This window comes from Hakea prostrata, chromosome 11, assembly GCF_041222555.1.
Source record: "Hakea prostrata isolate BN-2017 chromosome 11, UWA_Hpros_2, whole genome shotgun sequence".
Lineage (NCBI taxonomy): Eukaryota > Viridiplantae > Streptophyta > Magnoliopsida > Proteales > Proteaceae > Hakea > Hakea prostrata.
The window spans coordinates 26,169,915-26,188,913 of NC_142610.1; the positions used below are offsets into that span (position 1 = coordinate 26,169,915).

Consider the following 18,999-nt stretch of genomic DNA (forward strand, 5'->3'; position numbering starts at 1 on the left):
TTTAGTAACTTGGGAGCACAAGTAGTTGCTATCAATCATAAATCTTGCACTGTCTATTAGCTCTGCATGGATATTTTTGCATGTTTGTGGTTAATCTGGAAACTCAACAGTTGTTCTGTGCATAGTTTAAATTTTAATTTTTTGTAAGTTTGAAGAATAATTCATGTTTTGCAGAGGTAGTTTGTATAGATTAATTCACCGCCCTAACAATCAATTAGATGAGCGGCGGCGTTTGAGGATGGCTCTGGATGTTGTACGACTCCATAAATTCTGAAACTTTAATGGAGTTTTTGGTAAACTTGGTTTTTGCATCAAATAATGTTTGTCCCTCTTGATGATGGTTTTCAGGCTAGAGGGATGAATTATCTGCACAACTCTACACCAGTAATCGTTCATCGTGACCTGAAATCTCCAAATCTTCTTGTTGACAAAAATTGGGTTGTGAAGGTAGCATCTTGTCACTTATGTGAGGTTATTGTTAAACATAAGATCCGAACCTTATTTGACTTAAGTTGAATTGTTTCCCAATCATTTAGGTTTGTGACTTTGGATTATCACGAATGAAGCATAATACGTTTCTCTCTTCGAGGACAACTGCTGGGACGGTAAATTGCCTTATTGATTACATCTTTTTCTTCTGTAAATTCAAATCAATTTCATCATCTTTATCTTGGTTCTTGTTATTAGCAGTTGTATTGTGATAAGTTTCCCTATTGATGTTGCCAATGTCTTTGTTCTGTTCTCTCCATTATCTTGATACATGTTTTCATGCTGGTAATGTAATTCAGATTCCCTTTAAATTTGGCTACATTTTGTTCTTATCCATCTGCAGTCTTATTTAGATACTTCAGCCTGAAAATATTGTTCCTGTTGACCCATACATCATCTTAGATCAAGTTATGTGCCACCCGGGAGAGGATAACTGCCGCCCCCCAAAAAAAAAGAAAAAGAAGTGTGTAATTGTGTGGATGGCATGTCCGTCCAGCCCCTTTTATATTAGTGGAAAGTAGACTATTACAAGGAATAGAATTTTACATGAATGCAAACTCTAATTTAACTCATATACAAACTCTTATTAGACTCCTAATAGAATCCAACACTCCCCCTTAAGTTGAGGCATAGATATTAGTCATGCCCAACTTGCCTACAATAGGAAGGAAATCTCTTTCTTTCAAACCCTTAGTGAAAACATCTGCTACTTGGTCTCCGGATCTTACAAAAGGCATGCAGATGCCAACTTTCCTTTGACAAAAGACCTATCAATTTCAATGTGCTTAGTTCGATCATGTTGCACTGGATTATTAGCAATACTAATAGCAAACTTGTTGTCACAATATAACATCATAGGGTTTGGAACTTGGACTCCAATATCTTGCAGCAAGCCTTTCAACCATAGTAGCTCACAAACTCCATGAACCATAGCTCTATATTCAGCTTCGGTACTAGATAAAGCTACCACATTCTGTTTCTTACTTCTCCAAGTAACTAGATTACCTCCAACAAAGGTACAGTAACCTGAAATTGACTTCCTGTCTAGAGATCCAGCTCAGTCTGCATCAGTGTATGCTTCTACTTTTAGATTATCGGTGGGTGATAGAAGTATTCTTTTTCCAGGATTTACCTTCAAATACTGTAGTATTCTGGTAACAGCCTTCATATGAGCTTCCCACCGATACAGCATAAGCGATGTCTGGCCTGGCGTGGGACAAGTAAATAAGCTTCCCTACCAGCCTTTGGTATCTTCCTTTGTCCTCCCTCTTTTTCTTTAAGTTTAGCTCCAGCTTCAATAGGGGTATCAACTGCTTTACACCCCAACATTCCCACTTCTGATAATAGATCTAGGACATACTTTCTTTGGGATAGGAATATACCTTTATTTGATCGAGCCACATCAATCCCTAAGAAATACTGTAACTTCCCTAGATCTTTAATTTCAAATTCTCTGCCAAGAAAGTCTTTCAACTTTTGAATTTCTTCACCATCATTCCCTGTGATGACAATATCGTCTACATAAACAATGAGAAGTGTGATGTTAGTACCTGACTTCTTGACAAATAGTGTATGATCAGCATTGCTTTGCTTGTACCCAATAGAAGTCATTGCCTTCAGAAGGCGTCCAAACCAGCATCTAGGAGACTGTTTTAACCCATATATTGACCTCTTCAACCGACAGACTTTCCCTGCAGTATTGTCATCGGAAAAACCATGTGGGATTTCCATATAGACCTCTTCTGCTAACTCCCCATGTAAGAAGACATTCTTTACGTCTAGTTGGTGCAAGTTCCAGTGTTTGTTCACAGTTACAGACAACAGAACTCTGACAGTATTTAGTTTCGCAACAGGGGCAAAGGTCTCATGATAATCAATCCCATAGGTCTGGGTAAACCCCTTTGCAACTAGTCTAGCTTTCAATTTGTTGACTGATCCATCCATATTTTGTTTAACCACAAATACCCATTTGCAGCCCACTGGTTTTTTTCCTGAAGGAAGTGTAATCAGCTCCCAAGTGTCATTTTTCTTCATTGCCTGCATTTCCTCTACTATAGCTTCCTTCCATCTCTTATCAACATAGGCTTCTTGCCAACTTTTAGGAATAGATACAGATGATAGAGAGGATATATAAGCACGGTAGGAGTCAGACAAAGAGTTATAAGAAACATATTTAGCTATGGGATGTTTAGTACAAGATCTGACCCCTTTTCTAATAACAATAGGAAGATTGGAAGAAGATACCTCAGTAGAATCTGATTCTGGAGTAGGAGACTGAAGTGGCAACGTAACACCTTTCTCCACTTGCTTTAGCCGGTTGTATTTCTTCCTCTGATAAGTCTGCACCTCCTTATTCTGGTCAATCTGGTTTTGAAAGACCCCAATAGTGTGTCTCACAAGGGTGGTCTCCCCTTTGGCTAGGTTCTTCACATGGTTCAGAAATCGAAGGGGGAGGATTAGAGTCCTCAGGCATACTGGCCGAAGTCTCCCCCTGGACAAGAAACTCTTCTGGGACTCTTAAGTTGTGTTGGTGTGTGATAGGAAGATCTAGAGTCGGAAAGAACACCTCTCCTCTAGGACTCTCCCCCTGGAGAGGTGTATAGTAAGGGCAAAACTGATGAAAAAGTACATCTAGGGATACAATGGTTTTCCTGGAGGGAGGATGATAACATTTGTACCCTTTCTGAGTAGCAGAATACCCCAAAAATATATAGCGTAGGCCACAGGGAGCCAGCTTACTCTGGTGGGCTGTGATTCTGGCATAACACACGCATCCAAAAACCTTGGGGGGAATAATAAAAGAAGAGGCTCCCTGAAGAATCTCATTAGGACATTTAAAACCAAGTATTCTACTGGGCATCCTATTCATAAGGTAAGAAGCAGTGAGTATAGCATCACTCCAGTATTGGTCAGGTACATTCATAGCAATCATAATGGAACGGGCTATCTCTAAGAGATGCCGATTCTTCCTTTCGGCAACCCCATTTTGGGCAGCCGTATCAACGCAACTGGTTTGATGTATTATGCCAGAGTCAGAGTGTTGAAAGAAACGATTGTAGTAGAATGGCTTATTGATCCATGATCTCAAGCCCTTTATTTATAATAAAGTGGAAAGTAGACTATTACAAGGAATAGGAGTTTACATGAATGCAAACTCTAATTTAACTCCTATACAAACTCTTATTAGACTCCTAATAGAATCCAACACTCCCCCTCAAGTTGAGGCATGGATATCACACATCTCCAACTTGACCAAAAAAGTATAAAACATCTGTCCAGGTAAACATCTGCAATTTGATCTTCAAACTTATAGATTACGTCTGCCTTATAGACTTCCATTTGATTTGTCCTCATCTTTACTGCAACTTTATGTCTCCAAGGAAGAACGCCCAAGTAAAAAAGTAGAATCTTCAAATGTTGAGAAGATTAAATTTCTGCACAAATCTGAGGGAAAATATATTTTTGGGGTAACAATAGCTAGGGTAAAACAGCCAAAGTGAAAGTTTTGATTTGTAGCAATGTTAGATCTTTAAAGGGAAAGTTTGCCAAGGGACAATCTCCAAAGGTAGGGGAAAATTTGTTAAGATAAGTGACAATCTCCAAAGGTAATAGAGATCAAGTTCTGCAAAGGTCAAACGACAAGTCTTTTGTAAGGTTAGATCTCCGAAGGGAAGATGTCAAGTTAAGGGGCAAATCTCCAGGGTTAACAGAGATCAAATTCTGCACAGTCAAAAAGATAGCTCTATAGCAATGTTAGATCTCCAAAGTGGAAGATTGCGAAGGTAAGAGACAAACTTTCAAAGGTAACAAAGATCAAATTCTACATTAGGAAGTCTACATGAAAGGCTTTGAATTGTAGACATCTTCAATCTCCCCCTCATGTGTAGCGTTACACGTGGGAAGATAATAACAAAGGATATTCCAATGGGGAAACTTGGAAAGGAAGAAATTGTAATGGTAAGATAAAAGTATCAGGAAAAGTGAAAAAAAAATCTAGAGAAAATGACAAAATTTGAAGGGGGTTGACCGAGCCTACGGTGCCACTAATGAAGGTTTGATATTACCGAATGGACCGGATTAGAAGATGTAGTCAAAGCAGAAGTAGATCCTCCATTCGGCTCAAGCAAATAAAGTCCATTTACCACGACCAATCTCCTTCCCCAGATCCTGAAGTAGCTAGGTAGGAGTTGGTAGGGGTAGTAGAGGAAGCAGTGGTCGAGGTTGTACCGGCAGTAGAAGACTGCAGAATACGTCGCAGAGTAGCGAACTCCTCCTGTGAAAAACCAACGTCTACAGAGGGTGTGGTGGAAACTGTCTCAGAAAGATTAGTCTTTGGTTTTCCCTGTTTTTGTGCTCGTTTTTGCTCAAAATCAGCAGGCTTCCCATGCAGTTTCCAACAATTTTCCTTGGTATGATATGGTTTGTGACAGTGCTCACACTTGACAATCTCCTTAGCCGGATCAGATTTAGTGCGAACAGACTGTAAAGCTGATTTCTCCATAATAGGAGTATGAAGCATGACTAATCGACAACTTTCCTCACACTAAACAAGAGCATAAGACTGTTCTAGTGTAGGAAAGGGGGAACGACTTAAGACTTGCACTCTGATCTAATCGTACTCCACGTTCAAACTTGCCAAGAAGTCATATACTCGAATCTTATCAATGTACTTCTTATATGTCGCCACATCATCTGGATTAGTGGGGTGATAATCCCCATAATGATCCAACTCTTGCCAAAGAGATCGCAACTCAGCATAATAGTGGGCCACAGTTAGTTCCTTTTGGGTAGTCTCATGAAGCTTCTTTCGTAGCTCATAAACATGTGCATCATTCCCTAACGGTCCATATGTTTCAGTAGTAGCCTTCTAGATTTGGGCTGCAGTATCAAGTAATAGGTAACCTCGGGCAATATTTGGATGCATGGAATTCAAAAGAAATGACATAATAAGAGAGTCGTTTGATAGTAGTGCACGTAATGTATCCAACTAGTCCTCTTCCAGCAATAGTCAAGTAAGCAGATCGAGACTAGATCAAGTAATTTGTGTCGTCAAATCTTACCGAAAGAGAATGAAAAGTGGAAAAATATTCGGATCCAGTGGGAGTAGTAGTATCATCAATAGTTTTCATGTTGACAAAATTATCTGTAGTTCTTCAGTCTTCACCCTTTTGAAGTATCGCAGAATGCAATAGCCAAACAACTCAGACAATTTTCTCCTTTTTTTTTTTTTTTTTAATAGAACTAGAGAAAAAATCAAATCTGGTATGGTCTACTGGTTTTTGGCTAATAGAACCAGAGACAAAAAAGGAAAAATATGGTTTGTCTATTTTGGATAATGAGCCAAGAACTGAACCAAACCAAGCTAAAAAACCGAACCAGAGGTTGAACCCAAAAAACCAACCAAATAAAATAACCAACGATATCTTCTTCCTCACATGCTCACACCTGAAAAAATTGAAGACTTACCTGGTTTGATGGCAGAGGCGATGGTAGAGGAGCAGCGATCGATCGAAACTCAGAAGAAGAAGATAGAAGAAGATGGGTTTGCGGAGTTCTTCTTCTTTCCTCTTTCCTTTTTTTTTTTTTTTTTTTTTTTTTTTCTGTTCTTGGTCTTTTCTAATCGAGCTCAGTGCAGCGGAACTTGAAGAACTGCCTGAAAAAAAGGCGATGGGTTTGAAAAAATTAGGAGCTTCAACAGTGTGTGATGTGATTTCTCTTCTAATCAAAAGAAGCAGCAAGAAGCAAGCGAAACAGTAGGAAGCAGTCTGTGAATTGGTTCTTGTTCTTCTTCTTTCCCCCCTTTTTTTCTTTCTTTCTTTCTTGGCCTTCCCTAATCGAACCTATGTAGTGCAGCGGAACAAAGAACAAAGAGAGAAAAAAGGAAACGACGCCCCGAAAAGAAGGTCGATGGGTTAGAACCAGCAGTGATGATTCTTCTCTTCTTCGATATTTTTTTTCTGTGGTCTTCTTGCAACAGAAAAGATAGTGCGTGAAGAACGAGAAGAAAAAAAAACCCAATCGAATTTGCAGCAGTAACTGAAGAACGAAAAAAGATAGTGTAGAGAAAAAAAAGGAAAGAGAAGAAAAAGATCCTAATCGAATTTAGGCTCTGATGCCATGTTGAAAGAAACGATTGTAGTAGAATGGCTTATTGATCAATGATCTCAAGCCCTTTATTTATAATAAAGTGGAAAGTAGACTATTACAAGGAATAGGAGTTTACATGAATGCAAACTCTAATTTAACTCCTATACAAACTCTTATTAGACTCCTAATAGAATCCAACACAGAGAGATATTTTTGAAATTCACCATCAATATATTCTGTGCCATTGTCACTGCGAAGGATCTTCATAGTGGCATTGAACTGAGTTTTAATCATATTATGAAAATCACGAAAACATCGAAAAACCTCATTTTTTTTATTTTAAAAGATAAATCAATGTAGAACGAGAGTGACAATCAATAAAAGTAATAAAGTACCTATGGCCAGTAATAGACACACGTCGTTAGGGACCCCATACATTAGTATGAATTAGCATAAAAGCAATATGTTTTCTATTATGAAGAGAAGGTAAATAAGTAGAACGAGTCTGCTTCGCAAAAATGCAGGCTTCACAAAAAAAATTATCCTCATTACAAGAAGAAACCAAATCAAGAAATATTTTCTTAAGAATTCCTAGAGGGGGATGACCTAGCCTACGATGCCACTGATGAAGGTTTGATATTACCGAATGGACCGGATTGGAAGATGTAGTCGAAGCAAACGTAGATTCTCCAATCGACTCAAGCAAATAAAGTCCATTGTCTAGTTCACCACGTCCAATCTCCTTCCCCGTGACCAGATCCTGGAAGACATAGTAAGATGGGAAAAATGTCACTTTACAATTCAAGTCATGTGTAAGACTACTGATAGAGAGCAAGTTAGTAGAGAAAGAGGGAACATGTAAAACTGTAGACAAAGAAAGTGATGGAGAATGCTGAATGGTCCCTTTTCCAGCAATGGAAGAATAGGAGCCATCAGCAATTCGAACTTTATTCTTTCCAGAAGTTGGAGAATATTGTAAGAAAGATGTGGATAAACCTGTCATATGATCTGTGGCTCTTGTATCAATGATCCAAGGAGTAGAAACTGAAGAAGCTTGAAAGCCTGTAAAAGTTTTACCTGAAGTAGCAAGGTAGGAGTTGGTATGGGTAGTAGAGGAAGCAGTGTTCGAAGCTGCATAATACGTCGCAGAGTAGCAAACTCTTATTGTGAAAAACCAACATCTGCAGAGGGTGTGGTGGAAACTGTCTCAGAGAGATTAGCCTTTGGTTTTCCCTTTCTTTGTGCTCGTTTTTGCTCAAAATCAGCAGGCTTCCCATGCAGTTTCCAACAATTTTCCTCGGTATGATATGGTTTGTGACAGTGCTCACACTTAACAATCTCCTTAGTCGGATCAGATTTATTGCGAACAGACTGTAAAGCTGATTTTTCCATAATAGGAGTATGAAGCATGGCTAATCGACGACTTTCCTCACATTGAACAAGAGCATAAGACTGTTCTAGTGTAGGAAAGGGAGAACAACTTAAGACTTGCACTCTGAGCTGATCGTACTCCACATTCAAACCTGCTAAGAAGTCATATACTCGAATCTTATCAATGTGCTTCTTATAAGTAGTCACATCATCTGGGTTAGTGGGATGATAATCCCTATAATGATCCAACTCCTGCCAAAGAGAGCGCAACTCAGCATAATATTGGGCCACAGTCAGTTCCTTTTGGGTAGTCTCATGAAGCTTCTTTCATAATTCATAAACCTGTGCATCATTCCCCAACTGTCCATAGGTTTTAGTAGTAGCCTTTCAAATTTGGGCTGCAATATCAAGTAATAGGTAACCCCGGGCAATATTTGGATGCATGGAATTCAAAAGGAATGACATAATAAGGGAGTCATTTGATATCCATTTATCTTGTAAAACACCTGCGGTAGTGGGTTTGATAGTGGTGCCTGTAATGTATCCAACTAGTCCTTTTCCAACAATAGTCAGGTAAGCAGAGCGAGACTAAATCAAATAATTTGTTCCATCAAATCTCACGGAAAGAGAATGAAGAGTGGGGTAATGTTCAGGGTCGGTGGGAGCAGTAGTACCATCGATAGTTGCCATGTTGAAAAAATTGTCTGCAGTTCTTCAGTCTTCACCTTTTGAAAAAAAACTAAAACGTCGTAGAATGTAATAGCCAAACAATAATATGATCAAATCTCCTTTTTCCCTTCCCTTTTTTTTTCTCTCTCTCTCTCTCTCTCTCTCTCTCTCTCTCTCTCTCTCTTTCTCTCTCTCTAACAGAATAGTAGATTAGAAGAAGAGAAAGAGAAAAAATATATATATATAATATGGTTCGGACAAAGAGAACCAAAATATGGTCTAAATTTGGTTTGGGAATTTGAAAAAAAGAAAGTTCTGGTTCGGTCAAAGGACTGGTCTGGTTTATTGAAGCGATGGGCTTAAAGGGATTTCATCATTGTCCCTGGCTTAAAACAGATCGCAAATCAAGGAGAGGGACTTAAAACAGATCGCAAATCAAAGAGAGGCAGAGGCGATGGTGAAAGCAAATTATGGAAAACAACTCACAGTCCTTGGAAGCTGAAGCCAGATCGATTCTTTCTCTTCCTTTCTTTTTTTTTTTTTTTTTGTTTCTTTGGTCGACGGCAGAAGCAGCGATGAGAGCAGCACTAGTAGCAGCGACGATAGCAGCACCAGTAGCAGCGGTGGTAGCAGCAGGGTTCTTGACGATAGCAGCGACTGTAGCAGCGGTGGTATCAGCAGGGTTCCTCTTCTCTTCTTCTTTCCTTTCCCTTCTTTTGGTTTTGGAGATCGATAAGTGTAGAAAATTTCTGAATTTGAGTTTCTGCGATAGTTGCAGAAAAAAACCTGCAATGGTTGTAGAAAAAATTCTGCAATTGTTGCAGAAGAAAGAACTCTACGATGGTATTACAGTTGCAGAAAATTCCTGCGATGGGTTTTAATGAAAAAGAATTGTAGAATATCAATCGAACTTAGGCTTTGATGCTATGTTGTAATTGTTGTGGAATGGCTTATTGATCCATTATCTCAAGCCCTCTATTTATAATTAAGTGGAAAGTAGACTATTACAAGGAATAGAATTTTACATGAATGCAAACTCTAATTTAACTCCTATACAAACTCTTATTAGACTCCTAATAGAATCCAACAAAAGTTCGTGGAGCAGAAACTCAGGATGATCATGTGAAGATTTTCAGTAAATCTGATACATAATGAAATTGCCTTGCCATAAACATTTCCTGTATTTCAGTTGGTTGCTGAGTGCGTGTATCTAAACTCTGTATCTACACTGGGCTGTAATTGCATGGTGCCCATGAACCTAAAATTGGATTGTAAGTTTGTATATATTATATATCAAATCAAACAACTACAAAGTCCTGTCTGAGTAAAAAGAGCAGTTGTGTTAATGTAACATACCAGTGACACGAAAGAAGGAAGAATTAACGGTGATGTCTCCAACTCATCCCTCTAAAGGACGGTGATGTCTTCTCAGGCACCGTCCACTCCCCTTTCCCCTCCTCCGGCCTCCCTCTCCCCCCCTCCTTCCACTATCGAACCCCCAAGGGAACCCCCTCTTCTTTAACTGCTCCTCCCCTGCAGAAAATCTAAACCTCACTTTTGTCCCACCTAAAACCTCCAACTCAACCCTGCTTGCTCACTATCCATCCTCCGCCACTGCCTCTGATATCCATCGCTGGAAGTCGGCCATTATTGGCCAATTCCTTGGCCCCCCCCCCCCCCAGTATCCTAAAAACCTCCCTAGCTAAACAATGGAAAGCCACTGGTCTCATGGAGACTTACCTTTTAGATTCTGGCACTTTTCTCTTCAATTTCTCCTCTCTGGAATGCCAAGCCCGTGCTTCGGATGGTTCACCTTGGTCAGTTGGAAGGTCTCAAATCTTCACTAAACCTTGGTCTTCCTCCTCGCCTCTCTGTAGGATCGATTTCAGCACTTTACCCCTGTGGATCTACCTCCCTAGACTCCCTCTTGAATTTTGGAACAACAACTATCTCAGCCTTATTGGCTCTGCAATTGGAAAACCTCTGCGAACCGATGCCAAAACCCTCTTGATGGAAAAGCTCTCCTACGCGCGTTTGTGTGTAGATTTCTCTGCTGCAAGCCCCCTCCCGTCGGCTATCACCATCACTGATGATCATGGTTTGTGGTATGAACAGCTTATTGTGTATGATTGGGTTCCCCTTTGCTGTTCTCTTTGTTCTTCATTTGGTCATGAAGATAAATCTTGCTCCTCTCCTTCTTCTGATTGTCCCTGCAAAGTCCTTTTGCAACCTCGCCAGGAAGATCAAATGTCTGCTGAAGAGAACCTTCCAGTCGGTCGTTTTCATTCTGCTGTTCAGTGTGACAGTGTTCTTCCTCTAGCCACGATTGATGCCTTGGAAAAAATCACAATCGATGATCCTGTTGCTACTGCTGGGCCATTTGCTTATTCTTCGGCGACGGTTAATCCGCCGGTGATAGCAAACACCTACAGTAGAAGACCGAAAATCTCCAAATCTCTATCGCCGGTGATCTGCGACTCTCCTCCCGAGGTTCTAATCCGTACCTGCTGCAATAGTCTGCTACCTGATGACTCTGTAGCCACGATGAAGATTCCCAATGCATCTCAAGGATCTGTCGAATCTCCGCTTGCTACCATCTCCGACGATCTGCTGCACTCTGCCCGAGCTTTGCCTGAACCATCTGAAACTGGAAAAGGCATTCAGAACTCTGTTGAACACGACATCGATAGCCTATCAGAGGCTCCTGTCGCTCCAAGCTCCGCTGAGGTTCTCGCTGCCGCCTCTCTACAATATCCGTCGGTCCCTCTCTCAAACCCTAATGTTAATACCCCTACCTCTCAATTCCCCTTTTTACCTACCCTCAATCCCACGTTAAACTCTAAAGTGGCTTTTCTCTATTCTCGCCTCAAGCCCACTTCTCCTGGCCCATCCTCTATTTTGGGCCCTTCTCCTTGTTCCCGCCTCAATCCCATCCTGCTAGGCCCATCTACCTCTTTTAATAGAGGATCTTTCTCTAGCCCATCTCGCAAGCCCACTATCCACATTACTGAAGCCCAATCATTAACCCAAACCCAACCCAACCTCTCCAAGCCCTCCAGCCCTATTTCAAATGCTTTAACTCTCCTTTGTACTCCCTCAACCCATCATCACTCCCCTATCCAAGGTAACCCTCCCGAGCTTGTTTCCCCTCCCCCTAGCTCATCCATTGAACCTCTCTCCACCTCTCTCCCTTCCTCCTCCATCCCCTCTTCCCAATCTCCCGTTGACAATTTCACTACTAATTATCTAAATTGTTACTCAATCCCTATTGAGCACGATCCTAGCTCTCCGCTCTCCCCTCCTGTGCATGATGTAGATCGCGTCGAGTGTAGGAGTAATCGTCCTCTTAAAGGGCACAACCCGTTCGGTGAAGACTTCCTGGTTGGCCTCAAGTCCTCCAAAAGCAAGAAGAAAAAGAAAAATGTTGCAAAATAGTTTTTTTTGGGCCTCGGTTCGGCCTTTTTTCTTTGGGGCCTGTCCCATTTAGCTTCGTCTGTGCTCTTTAGCTGTGCGATCTTCGGGCTTGTATTTGCTTGTCTGTTCTTTTAATATATTATTTATTCATCCAAAAAAAAGTCTTGTCTGAGTGTTGTATATTTTGAAAGCTGTAGTTTGGGGCCAAATGTTTTATAATTTGAAATATGTATTTATAATATATTAGATCAGAACAATTGCAAAGTTCTGTCCGAATATTGTATAATTTGAAATTTGTAGTTTGGGGCTGGAGTATGACTGGATGAGTGTATGACATTCATGGCTTTAAAGAGGGATACTTGATTTTTAAACTCTGGTTCTTTCAACAATGATAACTGATGTTGATGTCTTTCATTAAATTAGCTCTTTATCATTCATATTAGGGGTGTCAATTTTCAACCCAAACCGTTAAAACCGGACCGAACCGGCCTATTATAGCCCGAACCAGCCCGAACCGATCCTTAATGGGCCGTAATTGGGCTGAGGGTCCTCAGCCCAAACGGTTTCGGGCTGGCTCGGCCCAGCCCGTGTGCGACAATTAGACATCCAACCCGTAATCGCAACGACCCAATTGCAAGAGCGGCGCTCTACCAACTGAGCTATATCCCCCCGAGCCAAGTGGAGCATGCATGAAGGAGTCAGATGCTTCTTCTATTCTTTTCCCTGGCGCAGCTGGGCCATCCTGGACTTGAACCAGAGACCTCGCCCATGAAGTAAATCATCGCACCTATGATCCAACCAATTGTGAGAGAATCAATAGATTCTTTATCTTTTCGATGAGAATTTGTACACGACACGGGAGAAACCTCTCTTTCTATTTCTAATTGAAGAAAGGGTTACATCCTATATAGTGAAGCCATACCTTATATTCCTACAAAAGAGGATTCTCCGTCAGCCCGTTAGTCTTTTACATAAATAAAATTAAAATATTAAATGTAATTAATTTTTTTTTAGTATTGTTTAAATGTAATTAATGATTCATGAATTTCGGTGTTAAAGACGTTGAGACTCGAGTTTGAGTAGTTGAGAGCTGAGTGTTAACACATTTAACTGTTTAAGTTTTAACTTTTTAATTTTCAAATTTCATTTAGTTTTATTATTTTAAAATTTAGAAGTCTTAATTGATAACTCTTAACTCTTAAGTCTTAATCTTAATCGTTAACTTTTTAATTTTCAAATTTCATTCAGTTTTATTATTTTAAAATTTAAAAGTCTTAATTGATAACTATTAAGTCTTAATCTTAATCGTTAATGCGCTGCTTCAGTTTCAGACTTTCAGTCTTTCACATTTTCACTTTTGTGAAATCAAGCATCAGGGTTTCTAATGCCATCACTTATCGTTGGATCTACTTGGAGTCTTCATCTTCTATCTTTTGTAGTTTTGTGTGTGAGAAACTAGGATTTGGAGTTAAGGAAAAAATAAAAATAAATTTCAATATTGATTTTTAATTTAGTCCAAATCGTTAGCCAAACCGAATCCAAATCATTAGACCAAACCGTTAGTCAACCCGAACCCAAAACGCACCAAACCGAAACCGCACCGAAACCGTTATCTTTTAAATGGGCTGGTTTGGGCTGGCGGTTTTTCAGCCTGAAACCGTTAGGCCCGGCCCGAAACCGCTCCAAACCGCACCGTTGACACCCCTAATTCATATGATGTTCTTTTCTTGTGCATCTCATTCAAGTTTTTTTTTTTTTTAAATCTTTTTTCAAATCATTTTTCCCATATTGATGCTTTTCTTAGTGCCCCTGAGCTTATTATTCCTTGTTGCCCCTTCTCTCTTCAGGCTGAGTGGATGGCTCCTGAAGTATTAAGAAATGAACCTTCAGATGAGAAGTATGCTTTCTTTCCTTTCATTTAACTAGAGCTTTCTTGTATGTGTTAATGGAGTGTGTGTTCAAAATCTGACACTGCTGTTGGACATTTGTAGATGTGATGTTTTTAGCTTTGGTGTCATATTATGGGAGCTCTCTACATTGCAACAACCTTGGGGAGGGATGAATGCCATGCAAGTTGTTGGTGCTGTTGGATTCCAGAATCGCCGCCTTGATATTTCTGAAGACATGGATCCCGTTGTTGCCAATATCATAAAGAAATGTTGGCAAACGTGAGTTTTTCAACTTCCTTACAGCTAAGATCTATTTGAATGTTGAGCATCTGATATTTCAATCCATGCCATTAGTCTTGGCTGTACTATCTAGGGTATCTAGCTAGCTTTTCTCAATAAGTTTTTGTTTCATTCATTACTACTGCTAGTTTGAATCTAAATTTCTCATGTGTTCTTTCTCACATAACTGCTGTATTTTCTCGTACATTCTTAGTGAAATATTTAGTTTTTAAGGTCAAGTGAGGAATGATGTATTCAAATGCTTCATGCTATATCTTTTGCTTGTCTCTTTAGCTATATTTTGGTAAATTGTGTTAAACTTATGCAAGATAATTGTGGTCCTCGGTTTAAGATATTATTTTGAATCTCAACCCCTACCCTCTCCTCTCCTACTTCTCTTGAATCTCCTCTAGGACTGCCAGAACCAGATTCCCCGCCACTCAGACAAGCAGATGATGGAGCAGGTTGGTCATAGATCAGGCTATCTGCCTGAAAAAGTGATTATTTTCCCTAGCAAGCATTCCCACCCAAACCTGGACGAGGCCCAGCGAACGGATTGAGGAGGAGATAGACAACTCAGAAGAGGCAGAACAAGACTACATAGACCTCTCATTGACTATGTTCTGAACCTCTGATACAAGATATGATGAGTCGTGCCCTTTCAAAATATACCAAAATATGGGGCTCGGCCTCTTTAACAGCTCAACAGAATCAGCCTACTTTTGCAAGTGATGCAATATTAAATGGTTATATCCTCCTACATACACTTGGTGGAAAATTAGTATTTTGGAAGAATTCTCACCAATTTCAGTGTGTTGATTTTCTCTATAATTTCTGGAAGTAAAGTATGGTTCGGATAGAAGTCGCACTAAGCCCACTTATATATACTATATGTCTTCTATTAATTAGTTCTGGTGGTGAATCATCCAAGGGTTGGTGTAGCATACGAGCCTCTTGTTGTCATTCTGATGGGAATTCAATTTCAACCCTGCATATTATCCAATTTTTGAGTGGCTTATGTCAAAGCTCCTAGAATTATTTTGTATAGTTCCTAGAAACTAACCAGGATTCAGTAATACATTTATAAGAAACACAGGATATAACCAAAACTTCAACCACAGATAAATAGAGAATGGGAGAAGAAGAGAGGATGAAGAAGGGAGAGTCTGCAGGGGAGGCACAGCTTGATTGCTGACTCTCTCCATCATGGTTCTTGTTTATAAAAAAAGAGTATGATAATAATTAGAAAGAAAAGTTCCCTATCTTGGAAGTATTATATCCTAGAGATAATAATTAACTACCCATGGTAGAGACAGTCTGCCTATCACAATTCATCTCGTGACTACGTTATTTTATGTCCATAATGTTCAATTATTGCCTCTAAAAGAAGTCTTTGAAGTGGGTTCTTCTAGTTTGCTGGATATCCCTCTTTTCTTCGTCTTCTTTTTTTCTTTCTTTCTTTTCTTGATGTGTTTTTATGTGTGTCTATGTTGGTTCTTAGTATTGGGGCACTCCGGTAGTGCATGGGTCTCGTACATATCATATCTTGGCTTTCTCTATTATTATTTTGTTGTTAATGTTGGTAGCAACATGCCAGCATCTTCTCTGAATAAGCTTATACTTGAAAGGAGATGAGGAAATCGTAAAGGAACACAAAATTCACAAATCACCATCCCCAATTGCCCGCTAGAGGATATAAGACTATATTGATGTAAAACAAATGTTTGTGTAAGATTGTTTACTGTCTTTCACAACTGCATTTTGCATGAAACTACTTGGAGTGTCTATGGCCATTAAACAGTGGCAAATACTTCTTTGCTTATGCTTTTGGATGTATTTTAGGATCAAACTCTACAAGTTTTCTTATTTTATGCAAAATTTCATATTTATTGATGGATCAAATTGCCACTTCTTAACTCTCTTTCTCCTGAAAAATTTAGAGATCCAAAGATGCGACCTTCTTTTGCGGAGATCATGACAGCATTGAAGCCGTTACAAAAGCCCATTACAAATTCTCTGGTGACAAGAGCCAGGGCACCACTAAGCAGTGGCCGGATGGAGGAGAAATTGCAGGGTACAGAAGAGCAAGTAGGCTAAAGGAATTGTGAATTAATCTGCGGCTGGTTTTGCCAAAATTGTTAAGTCAGCTAGTGGCAGAAGTGTGCAGTGTTGTGTTGTCCTGGCTGATTTTAAAGAGGTTTTGTCAGAATTGTTAAGAGCCACCAATGTATTATTCCAAGTTCAGGAATGTGTAATATTTTCCCCCACTGGTTTCTTTTTGGTTTGGTTCTGGCCTGTTGTCCATTGTATAGTTGCTGTATTGATCCATTTAAATTGTTTAGTCCATGCTTGGGTTAAAGTCTTCTGATAATGACTGATGGTTAAACAATTCCTTGCAATATTTTTAGCATATGGGCCAGACACGCGGATTTGAAAAACATGAGAATTGAAAATTGTTGACTGATCCCCATGGTTTGATAATGCAAATTGAATTTGATCAATAATCTGTGGCTGCTGTTAGAAACATTCTTCTCATGTCCACAAGTAAACTTAATTATGCAGTCCTTGCAGAAATAAGGAAACTTGAGATATTTTGTATTCCTAGACATGTTTCCTTTACAATTTTCACATTGTCAGTGTAAAGGTAATACAGTAGAGTTAATTCTGGTGATCCAGATTAATGCTCCCAAATTGTCTTCGGCACCCCTTGTTGAAGCTCATCTTGATTACTATTATGACTGGCCGAGGTTCTGGACAAGCCAAGGGATTGTCTTCAAATCCTGCAATGTTGGACTACAGCTGCAGGGCATGTTTTAATTCTCAGTAAGGTCATTTTAGTTTAAGGATCAACTTCCCTCCATGGTGAAGCGGGAGTTAATGATGAGAACAATTTTAGCTACTGCAACTATATCTGCTTTATTGGATACCAGATCAATGTGGTATCCATGAGAAACATCTATGAACCCTAGATTTGAACTAGAAAGGGAGGACTTGTGATCCTGTGTGATGCTGATAGTAGGAATAAGTACATATGCTTGGATGAAATCTGGTTTTTTCTCAGTGAAAAACAAACTGCAGTCTAATAAATGAGATTCTTTTTGAATGACCAGAGATTCAACAGAAGAATCCAAATGATGTGCCAGTTGTTTGAGGGACTAACTATATCTTTTAGAGTTCTCCAAATCCTAATAAAGCCTTAAATTTCATACACACGTCACAGAAGAGATAAGGTAGGGACTGTAGAGTGTATATATGGTGGGGGAAGCCAGTTAGGACTTGCTAATGATCTCTTCCTGAATTTAAAAGGACTATTCATCTCCTGCAAATTAATGGCTACTTTCTTTGGATCTCCACCATTTCTTTCACACCCACTTACAAGAACTCATCACCTAACCTTGTCTTCGTCACAGTCACCAGCGCCGCCGCCTCCGCCGCCAGCTTCACAACCCCAGACTCCATCTCCGTCCCCATCCTTACGTACAGAGTCATCGCCGGAGCAGCAGAAGACAGCTTCAGCTAAAGTAGAAAAACAGAAACCCATAACACCAGTGACCACCTCTACCACAACCACTAAGGCTGAATCCACGGATTGGGTAGCTTCCAGCTTAACCAGACGATTTGGACTTGGAGCTGGACTTGCTTGGGTTGGCTTCCTTGCATTTGGGGTAATCTCTGAACAGATCAAGACCCGTCTTGAAGTCTCCCAACAAGAATCTAACACAAGGTTTTGTTCTCAATCTTTGTATTTTGTTGCAATCAGACTTAATGGGTAAAATAAAGTTTGGTGGTTCTTGTTCTGTGCAGGGATGTAGAGAAGGAAGAAGAAGTGGTTTTGCCTAATGGTATCAGGTATTTGATAATTCTCTGTTCATGCATGCATTAGCTTAATTTTGTATTTCTTTTCTTCTTATTGATGCTTGTTTTCCAACAAATCAGGTACTGTGAGATGAGAGTAGGAGGTGGTGCTTCTCCAAGGCCAGGAGATTTGGTTGTGATTGATCTCAAAGGAACAGTACAAGGTAGTGGGGAAGTGTTTGTTGACACTTTTGGCAGAGACAAGAAGCCATTAGCATTGGTTATGGGATCAAGGCCATATACAAGGGGGATGTGTGAAGGGATAGAATATGCCTTAAGGTCTATGAAGGCAGGTGGGAAGAGAAGAGTGATAATACCTGCTAGCTTGGGCTTTGGAAAGAATGGAGCTGATTTAGGTTCTGGTTTGCAAGTGCCTCCATCTGCAACTCTTGAATACATTGTTGAGGTCGAAAAGGTTTCGATCGCACCAGCTTAGCTTGGTTTAGGCATTGTGGTTTATATTCCATCGAGCACCTAGTTAGTAACGACTAACACCTTTTAGCGAAGACGTCATAGATGTCACAGGTTTCACTCTCTTAGTTGTTGTGGTATGTGTAATAATCACACCCCTAATATAAAGATATCAATTTCAAGAGAAACACGTAGTGGTTTTCACTAGTGAATTTTTCATTTTCCTTCATTTTTTTCTTCTTTTCTTTTAATACTTCTCTAAAATCATGACCGCTAAGTTTCAATCAGTTCAGATTAAACATGTCAAAACCATGGAACAAGAAAAGGCTCATCTAGGTCGATCAAAATAAAATTGATATACAATTTTTGTTTTGTTCTTAGGATTGAGGTGTTCGGATTAACTTATGGGCACCTTGACTAATTCTCAAGTTTGTTTCTATATAGGTTAAGTTACTTTGGTTTGACAATGCAAACCATTGTAGACTTATACGAAAAAAATATCTTTTCACAAATGATTATCAAAAATTATTATGTC

The 18,999-nt window shown here is 39.7% G+C and overlaps 2 protein-coding genes across 2 annotated transcripts in view; both read left to right on the top strand.

The window, feature by feature from the left end:
- Window positions 1–16,901, top strand: part of LOC149001198 (putative serine/threonine-protein kinase SIS8) — a 39,003-nt gene extending 22,102 nt beyond the window's left edge. The window contains 6 exon segments of the mRNA XM_089139031.1: window positions 175–253; window positions 349–447; window positions 537–605; window positions 13,878–13,927; window positions 14,022–14,198; window positions 16,139–16,901. Of these exon segments, the coding sequence (XP_088995157.1) occupies window positions 175–253; window positions 349–447; window positions 537–605; window positions 13,878–13,927; window positions 14,022–14,198; window positions 16,139–16,295 (631 nt within the window). The 3' untranslated portion in view covers window positions 16,296–16,901.
- Window positions 16,902–17,448: 547 nt separating this feature from the next.
- On the top strand, window positions 17,449–18,732 carry LOC149001199 (peptidyl-prolyl cis-trans isomerase FKBP17-2, chloroplastic-like). The gene is made up of 3 exons (XM_089139032.1): window positions 17,449–17,922; window positions 18,003–18,047; window positions 18,135–18,732. Exons 1-3 carry the CDS (start codon window positions 17,528–17,530, stop codon window positions 18,487–18,489), a joined length of 795 nt encoding a protein of 264 aa, XP_088995158.1. The 5' UTR covers window positions 17,449–17,527; the 3' UTR covers window positions 18,490–18,732.
- The last annotated feature ends 267 nt before the right edge of the window (window positions 18,733–18,999 follow it).

Coding starts and splice junctions, on each gene's coding strand:
- LOC149001199 (XM_089139032.1), top strand. CDS start 17,528: ATGGCTACTTTCTTTGGATCTCCACCATTTCTTTCACACCCACTTACA. Junction 17,923..18,002: donor CAACAAGAATCTAACACAAG/GTTTTGTTCTCA, acceptor TGTTCTGTGCAG/GGATGTAGAGAAGGAAGAAG. Junction 18,048..18,134: donor GTTTTGCCTAATGGTATCAG/GTATTTGATAAT, acceptor CCAACAAATCAG/GTACTGTGAGATGAGAGTAG.